Source organism: Camelus bactrianus, unplaced genomic scaffold (assembly GCF_048773025.1).
Source record: "Camelus bactrianus isolate YW-2024 breed Bactrian camel unplaced genomic scaffold, ASM4877302v1 HiC_scaffold_21, whole genome shotgun sequence".
Taxonomy (NCBI): Eukaryota; Metazoa; Chordata; class Mammalia; order Artiodactyla; family Camelidae; genus Camelus; species Camelus bactrianus.
Window position 1 is genome coordinate 445143 of NW_027413935.1, and position 9063 is coordinate 454205.

General features: G+C 60.4%; 1 protein-coding gene across 1 annotated transcript; it reads right to left on the reverse strand.

The window, feature by feature from the left end:
• Positions 1-1156: 1156 nt before the first annotated feature.
• LOC141576710 (tensin-3-like) lies at positions 1157-7523 on the reverse strand. The gene is made up of 3 exons (XM_074360131.1): positions 4925-7523; positions 1948-2043; positions 1157-1649 (listed from the first exon to the last, which is right to left on the reverse strand). The coding sequence occupies exons 1-3, from the start codon at positions 5046-5048 to the stop codon at positions 1501-1503; spliced, it is 369 nt and encodes a 122-aa protein (XP_074216232.1). The 5' UTR covers positions 5049-7523; the 3' UTR covers positions 1157-1500.
• Positions 7524-9063: the final 1540 nt, after the last annotated feature.

A 9063-nucleotide genomic window follows, 5' to 3' on the forward strand; every position in this document is an offset into this window, starting at 1 on the left:
AAAAAGAACCACGCCACAGAGCCGTGAAGGGACATGGAGGGGTCCTGAATGCATATGACCCAGGGAAGAAAGCCAGTCTAAAGAGCTACGTGCTGTATGATTCCAACTATGCGGCACTCTGGAAAGGGCAAAACCACGGGGCCATCAAGGACCAGGGGTGGCCAGGGTGAGGGAGGGGGGCGAGTGGGTGGAGCGCGGAGGCACTGCTCTGTGGGACAGCAATGCTGGACACGTGTCCTTACACAGCCGAGAGGGAGCCCTCGTGTAAACTGTGGGCGCTGGTGACGATGACGGGCCCCTGCAGGCTCAGGGACTGGGATGAAGGCTGTGCACGTGTGGGGGCAGGGCCACATGGGAAATCCCTGTACCTTCCTGCCAGGTTTGCTGTGAACCTAAACCTGTGCTGAAAAATAAAGCCTGTTACTAAGAACACAGTGCTCCGGGGAGTCGCCGCCTGGGGTCAGCCTGGGCTGGGGGCAGCGTGAGTCCCTCTGTGGACTCACTGGTCACGTGCACATCTGCACGCCTGCAGCTGGAGGGGCAGGTCATCACGCCCTGCCTCACCACACCCCCCCGAACAAAACCCAGGACTCGACCTTGATTCCACGGAATTTGGTCCTGATCAGCCTGCGGAGTCCTGGACCTGCCGCCCCGACCCCTGGGCCCCCCAGCCCCAGTGCAGCTTCCCAACGGAAACCTCCCGGGATGCACGGGGAGGAAAGGAGCCCGGCAGTGCCCAGGACCGGGAGGTTTGGGGGACGCAGCAGGGACCCACCTGCCCCCTGCTTCAGCAGCTCCGTCGCGGAGTTGGCCATGGTCTGGGGAGAGCTTTCTGTTATTTCCTCCAACGGATCTGCCGGGAGGAGCAAGAAAACACAGATATGGGTCCAGCTCGCCGGCAAAAACCCTCGTGACAGCGGGGAAGCCCGTGACTGAGCTCGCGGAGAGAGGGGTCTCCCCAGGCGAAAACAGCCCAGCCTGGAGAAACCGTCACCATGTCCGGGGCAGGTGCAGCCCAGTGAAACACCCTCCTCGTCTCTGGGTGAATGGAGACGAACAACTGCATCTTAGAAAGCAAGTCAGCTTTGCCTGTATTTTAAACGAATCGTCTTTCTGGACCATGATGCAATTTGTGACCTCGAGGCTATCCGGGGAAGTGGACGCCACTTTGTGTTAAATCTGTGTTGTGGGTGTTTTCAGACAGACACCAAGGGAAAGAGCCGAGCCCTTCCCACACCTCTGGCCAACAATATCAACAGCTGGTGATCGTGCAGAATTATAAAACTCACACGTAAATGGCCCTGAAGGTCCCTGAGTCCAGGCATGTTGTAATTTTGAGCCACGGGTCTCTGCTCCACTGAAACTGTTCCCAAAGCCCACGATGTGAAGATACGACCGAGGGCTGTGTGTGCAGAGGGACCACCTCTTACGTGACTGGGGTGGGCTACTCAGGGCGGACCCCCAGCGTGGGAGCAGAAGGAACTTCCGGTCTGATAGTTCTCACTGCATCTGTGCGGGCGGGCGAGCCCACCCAGCCAACCAGAGCGGCCCTGGGGCAGCCGGCAGCGTACCTCTGTCTGGAATGAGCAGTTTGCAGGGCAGAGCCAGGGGCGTGATGGAATGCTGGCACACCAAGTCCGTCAGGCTCCCTGCGGATGGGCGAAGACAAAAGAGGCATTAGCACACTGCACCTTCTGAAAGGGGGCCCTTCTATCTTCAGCAGCGCGCACGCTCTGTTACTGGGGGGCTCTGGGCAAAGCCTCAATAACTGAGGAGCGTGGCAGGTGGGGAAGGGTCGGGGGAAGGGGACTGCGGCTGGTTCTTGGCAGAGACACCCCCCGCCCATCTGTAAAGGACTGGCCACACCGCCTGCGGGATCCGAGGCAGCTCCCGCTATGAACGGGCTTGTGGGTTCAGGACGCCGACCACGGGCTCTCGGCCACTCACCGAAATACGGCTCGTTGGGGCATCCTTTCAACTGCACTCCCTTCGGGGTGCACTCGATCAAGAAATGCCGGACCAGTTCGTTGGCCAAGTCTCCAGCTGGGGCAAGAGATTCAAAAGGAAGAGAAGTTTTACAGACCGAGCGCCTGGGAAGGTGGGGACATGGGAAGGAGAGCTCGGCCCCGCGGGAGGCAGCTGAGCTGGGGGGGGTCATGGCCTGGATGGGCGGCCAGAACGCCTCCAGTGACCATGCCTGGAGCTGGGGAGTCCCCGGGGGACCGTTTGCAACATCCTGCAGAACCGTCCCCAGGGACCCGGACAAGCAGCTAAGAGCCAGTGATGTGGACTCCAGCTCCTTCCCCTCCTGAGCGGGAGGCCAGGGAGACCCAGACCCTGCATGATGCCCCAGAACTCATTGCGGGAAAGAGCCGGGTGGTGCCAGTCTCCTGGGTAACTGAGCCCCGAGCCAGCTGCAGGAGCCCCCGGAGGGCGGGCCCCCGCACACCTGCGTTCACCCGGCCCACGAGCCCAGAGAGAAAGCACAGCATGAAACGCCAGGGAACGGCAGGTGGTCCAGGGAGGGAAAGCACAGATGAGCAGAAGGGACAGGAGCCGCCGCCCTGCGCTGACCAGCACGGCGCTCCTGGTCCTCCGTGGGGACGAGCCTGCATGACCACTCATGCTTCTGACGCAGGACCAGCTGGCTTCCGTGACGCATGTTACACACAGAGACGGCATCAGCCATCTGAGTGCCAGCACTGCGCGGGACAGGTAGCCGGCAGGAAGGGTTCCAGGGCACGAAGTGACTGCGGGAACCCAGCCGTGCGGCCATGGCTGCCCACTCCCCGGGAAACCAGTGGGGCATGGGGACCCGTGGGCCTCTTTCCGGGTTTGGCCAGCTCTCCTCTCAGATCTGTCCCTGGGCTCTGAAATCCAAATGCCACATCCAGGGGCCGGGCGAAGCCGGTGAGCCCCGATGTCTGCCCCTGCAAGAGCCCCTATTTGTGGCCTCTGCCTCAAGGCTGAGGCAGGTCAGCCTGAGAGATGGGCGGGTTGCACACCTGGAGGGGACAGTTACACACCACCGTCTGTGTTCCCTGAAAGGCGATGCACGCAGGAGGGGTAAAGGTGGCCTCGCTTTAAAAGCCTCAGCGGAGACAGAGGAGCTGGGCAGCTGCGGGGCTCTGACTCCTGCCTCCAGACTCCTGCTGTAACTGTCAGCCACGGGTTTCCCTGCAGCCCAGCGCCTGCATCCCCCAGTCAAGCCGACGCAGCTCCTGAGCTCCAGAAGCCCTGGTTTCCACTCAGGAGTGAGTGTGTGGTGGTCCCTCCTTCCTTCCTTCCTTCCCGTCCCAGGCTCCCCTCTCCTGGCTGGTGTGCACACAGCATCTCCCTCCCTCACTTCCAACCACGGCCCCGGGCTCACCCCTTCCCAGCCCCTCCCCGCTGCTGTGCACACATCCACCACCTGCGTCCTGATAACCCCTGGGCCACCGAGTCTCACATTCCGCAGGGTGTAACTCACTCCAGGCGCTTTTCCACCAGGAAGCTTTAAGCAAAGAGTTCACCCAAGGACTGGGTGCTGGGCATGAGTCTGAGGGAAGCGGGCAGCGGCACCTTTTTTAAACACCGGGGCTTCAGAACCTGCTTATTCTGATGCCCGCTGCCCCCAGGCGAGCCCAGGTGCCCCCCGGAAGAGCCATGTGACGTGCTGACATCCACAATCTCCGTTTAGGGGGAAAGAGAGGTAAAAAAAAACTCCCATAAAAAAAAAAAACTCCCATTCTTTAGCGTTTGCAGCATAACGATAAGAAAAAAAAAGGCAAAGAGGAGGGTGACAGAAAAAGAAAAATGAGAGTAAGTGTTAGGGGTCAGAGAAGGGAGGACGTAAACTGATTTGCTGGAAGCCAAGCCTGTCCCCGAGGGAGAAGGCGAGGAAGGACCTCGTGACCCTGTATGCGAGCTGGTGGCATCAGCTTTAGTTCAGGAATTTTTAAAAATGGTGTCTTCCCCAGCTCTGGTCTGGAGGGAAGCCAAGAGTCAGAAGCGAAGGGCAACCTGGTGATTGGAGCTCGGTTTCTAGGCACTGCTCCCGGCAGAGAACCAGGGTTCTTGGGAAGAGGCCAGGCCGAGCACAGCGTGTCTGCTGTTCCCGGGAGCTGGTGGCTTGCAGGCTCCCGGGGGGCCACCAACAGGACACGGGGCCAGCTGGACGGGCCTCGCGGGGCGGAGCCGGGGGACCTGGGGCCCCGAAGGAACAGTGGTGCTGGGTTACGATGCCCGGGGAGGGAAGGGCATGGCGGGCTCCCCACAGTCCCGCGGCCTGGGTCCACTGCACACCCACCAGGTGCAGGACAACGCTCGCCTTGTGCGCAGGCACCACGCACTTCCCTGGGCCTGACGATGTCAAGCCACGGAGCGCCCGTTACAGAGCAAGAGGCCCGAGTGAACCACGTGGTACCCGCTGGCCCTCGGCACCGGCCGAAGCCCTGGCCCGGAGGGCGGAAGGCTCCGTCCTCTCCCCCGAGGGGTGACCTGGTGACACCAGGCCCGCACCGGCTCGCGTTCAATCCACCAGAACGCTCGGCTGGGAGGAGGAACGAAGGCCAGGCATGTGGTGAGCCGCCTCTGGTGTAAGAGGGGAGGACACGTGTGCTTGTGTGCACTGGACAGAGAGCCAGGGAGAAGACAGGGGAACTTATTAGACGTTTACGCTCGGAAGTCAGAGGGACTGAGGCAGACAGGCTGAGAGTGGGCACCGTGTCCGGCATCTGACCCATGGGCTGGGTCACCTGCTCAGAGCAATCAGAAAAATAAAGCTGACAATTAACCTCCGTTCTTGAGCTGGGCAGCACTTCCTAAAACAGAGCCGAGACAGGAAATGCTGAGAAGACCCGTGAGGGCTGTTCCTGTCCCCAGGGCCGCATGGGCGGGAAGGTTAAGCAGCAGGTGGGGCTGAGCAGAGCCGTCCGGGACCCACCTTTCTTGTTCAGCTGCAGGACGGAGGGCGGGGGCATGGCCACCTTCATGGCCAGCCCGTAGGCGCCCCGGAAGGAGTGGCTGTCCCTGACGATGAAGGCCCTGGGCTCCTTGTCCTTCAGCATGGCGATGGCTGCAGGAGGGAAAGAGGTGTGAGTGTGTGCGCAGCGGGGACCATGGCCTGCCTCTCCGACGGCCACACCCGGTGATGGCCGGGGTCTGCAGGGTCACCAGACAGAGGTGCGGCTTTCATGTACACACACATAGTACACATATGACCCCCGTCAACCCCACAGCACCTGCAAAGCCCCCGTGACACCCCCACCAGGAAACAGGCACACACGCCCAGACCGCATGTCCCCACAAGCAGTGGCGCCCAGCACCAAGGGAGGCCACCTGGGCCGTCTCCCGGCCTGGCATTTCTTGCGATATTAGAAAGGACACTGTCAACTTTCAACAGAAGGAAAGAAGTTTCTGATCGCACTTTCCAAGTCTGCGCATGTGACCCCAAAGTCACTGCATGTTTACTACAAATTTCCCTCTCTGCCCCAGGGAACGGTAAAGATGTGGCCACGGGTGGCCCTCCATCCGGTGGTTGGGGAAGATGTGGCTGCTCTGGTCAGCGGTTCCCACCTAGGTGGGGCTGTGAGCCCCTTTTCGGTGTGGCGGTCACCTGTTGGTCAGGGCCAAGGGCTGAGCCTGGCCCCGCGCTCTCCACCCGCCCCAGGTGAGCGCTGACTGTCACTTAACAAGAACATCCCTCCCTGCCTTGCCTCTGGGTTGAAGCCTGGCTCTCGCAGGCCTTCCACTGATGACACAGGAAGAAAGAGCGATGGGTCAGGGCGGTGGTAACCTCAGGCAACCCTGATGGTGCCCAGAGAGGAGCAGAGCCCAGAGCTTCCTTCACAGACCTGCACCTTTTATAGAAAGACAACTAGCAATCTGAAGCGTAATGCAGTGCAGAACGGCAGCTGTAACACCGCCTTTCTGTGGAGCCTGCAGCCCTGTCTGCAGCGGGTCAGGGCCCGGGACACAAACCCGGGAGAGCAGGAAGCCTGTCTCATCTTGGGAAACGCCCTGTCCCAGCCCCGTACGCACCGACTCCAGCCCCAACCTCCTGGCCTGGCGAGACACGGGGTTCCTTCTGCACTTCTCCGTGGGGCTGCCCCCAGCCCCGCGGGCGGGACGGGGCCCCCAGGTGGGGGCTTGCACACAGCATGTGGGGAGGGGCGGAGGGACCGGGCCTGGGGTGACCCTGACACGGCGGAGGGACCGGCAGCCTCTCCCACCTGCACTGGGGACCGGACGGAGCAGGGTCTGGGTCACAGGCTGTTTTCCAGATCTGGGGCTGAACGTGTATGACTGTTATTCTTTAAGTAAGGGAATCTCACTCACAGAAGTCGTATTTTTTTCCACTGTGACAACCTCACTAGCTCTGCCTTTCTAAGTCGTGACTCCACCCCACGGGGGTGGAGACAAGCAGCCCAGACTCGTGGGGGGCAGAGATGGCCAGCTGGGGCTGCTCCGGGCGGCTCCCGGCTCCCAGCCCCTTCCCCAGAGGCCAGGCCGCCTGGGACACGGGGGCCACATGTGGAGGGCAGCCTGAGGTCTGGGCTGGACTCACTGTTTCCTGAAGCAGACAGGAGCTCACACCCACCAGGGCACCACCAGGCTGCAGAAGACACTCCCTCACCACCTGTCTCCCTGCAGCTGCTGCGTTTAAGGATGGGGAGCAGAGGCTGAGAGCCCTGACCTCCCGCCAGTTCTATGTCCACCTTTAAAAAATGCCAAGGCCCTAAGTGCCACAGTCATGTGACCAGCTGTGCCTGAAAACAGCCCCGGGGCCTTTCCCCTCCTCCACCTCCCTGAAATTTCACTGCAGCCTTTCCAGGAAAAGGCACATTCCAGAGGTTACAACAGAACCTCTGGTGGCTTTCTTCCCTCGGGAGAAGTGGCACCCCCGACAGAACAAGTAGGGGTCCATACAAAACACCCAGGAAACAGAGGAAGCTCCGCTCCTGGGGTTCAGCTGGAAAAAATCAATGCCCAGGCCGCATATCAGCTATTTTGAGGTGGGGGGACGGCCCAGAAGAAATGTTCTTAAATTTGTGGCTCAGAATGACGACCACAGTAACTCCACCACCCTCTGTGTGCCCAGCAGGGCTAGCAAGGAGGTGCCCTCTGCCCAGGACTGTTCCCCAGGCCCCCCCAGGCAGGAACCGCCAGGCAAATGCCAGCCACACCTGCCTCTTCTGAGTGCCAGTCCAAAATGGGGCAGGCCAGCCCTCCGCCCTGGGATGACGGGCTGAGCTCACGCAGACCCATAGGAGGGTCTGCTGAGAACGTTCCAGAACAGGGCCCTTGACAAGCACTCCGCAGAGTCTGTGGGCAGGATGAGGGCCACGGTCACGGGGACTCTTGCCAACGGAGCAGGGAGGGGATTGGACCGGGCATCTGGCCACAGCGCAGCCCGGCCATGAGCTCAGTCTGGCACAAAGGCCAATTCAGGGCCTCGGCAGCCCCCCAGGCCACGGGCTCCCCATATGAAACCACAATGGGTCGGTCCATTGAGCTCCCGGGAAGAAAGGGACATGCTTAGCATTTTTATGATCTCCTTAATTGAGTAGAAGTATTTTGAATAAAAAGCTGGACAGAGCTGTTCTCTCGCCTGTTTAACCCCTCAGATCCAGGCACTTTGGGGACGTAACCCCGAGAGCTGGTGACTTCCTCCCCAGGCTGAGGGCCGGCTCCGAGCAGCAGTGGAAGCCAGGCCACCCTCTTCTGAGCCCAGAGCCCCCGGGAAGCCCCTGAGGAGTTTCATACTTCCGGGCACCTGCCAGCCCCCCAGCCAGGGCCAGAGCATGCTCTCGGAGGGAGTCCGCTGCCCAGGGTCCGCCCAGGGGGCCCACAGCTCCACAGGCTGCCAGCCCCCACTTCCACTCGGGTTCTGGGGAAACAGCGCCCGACAACCCTAACTTGCTCTCAGTTCCTCCCACTGTCCTGAGACTGCACGCAGGGGTGAGGGCTGCGCGGGAGAAGCTGGCCGCAGGCCCCATCGCCTTTCGGGTGCTTGGTCTTCCACATGGACAAAGGCAGGGGTGTGACGACTAGAATTAGAGACGCCACCCACCCCGGCCCTTGGCCCCGCCGCTCGAGGCCTTGGCAGGCTTCTTGTCCCAGTCTGGGACCCTGCGTGGGGGCGGGACACGCGGCCGCTGCGAGGGGGCCGGCCCCGCCCAGGGGCGCTGGTCCGGCTCAGCCAATCGCGAGCGCCGGGTACCTCTTGGCGCGGGCGATTTGAATGGTTCGCGGCCGCCCGAGGTGGCGGCAGGTGGGCACGCCGCTGCCCTTTTGGGAGCTTCTCTGAGATCGGGAGGGGAACCCGCCCCTCGTCCTTTCGCCGGAGCCCCACCCTCCCCAGGCCGCGGGACTGGCGAAAAAAAAAAACAGCTGGGAAAGTAAAACAACACTGACTTCAGGATAACGGTTACCTCTTTGGATGCAAAGAAGGGAATGGGATAAAGGAAAGGTGAAAAAGAAACTTCAAGCATTTGTATACGATCTGATTTCTGAAAAGAAAGATTTTTAAATGCTAACGTTTTGCCACAATGCGTCAATGTTTTAAAGAAATAAAATGTTAATATGTAATTTTATTACATAAAAACCCAAAATATAGCCATGCATATGCACACAGATATGCATACTTTATATGTAAACATAAACAACATGATTCAATGAATAAAATGATAGAGATTTTCTTTATCATTGAGCTTTATTCTTTTCCTGAACTTAAGGTTATTTCAGGTACTTCAGGGCTCCAGAGCTTGCCAGGAGACGCACATGTCCAAGAAGGCCAGTCCCCAGCAGGGAAGCAGGATGGAGCCCCAGGTGCAGGTAGGTCACGGCACGATGGGGGTACTGGGGATGGTCGAAGGCAGGCAGGGAGGCTCGGGCTCAGGCAACGGGGAGGGAAGCATCGGGGTGTATGTGGGGCACAGGTAGGCCAAGGCAGGATGCAGTGAGGGGCGCTGTGTGGGACCCAAGTAGGAAGGGAGGGGAGGGGTGCTTCAGGAGCCAGGGTCGGGCTATCCCCTCCCCCCACCTCCTGCCACCTCCCAAAGCAGCAGCTGAGTCCCTCCT

Bases quoted from the DNA above. Each gene is read 5' to 3' on its own strand.
- LOC141576710 (XM_074360131.1), bottom strand. From the start codon at position 5,048: ATGCTGAAGGACAAGGAGCCCAGGGCCTTCATCGTCAGGGACAGCCAC. The intron at 2,044-4,924 runs GTGGGTCCCGGA...CTCTTGCCCCAG, and splicing joins CCTGCAGCTGAACAAGAAAG to CTGGAGACTTGGCCAACGAA. The intron at 1,650-1,947 runs GTGAGTGGCCGA...GCCCATCCGCAG, and splicing joins CCCCAACGAGCCGTATTTCG to GGAGCCTGACGGACTTGGTG.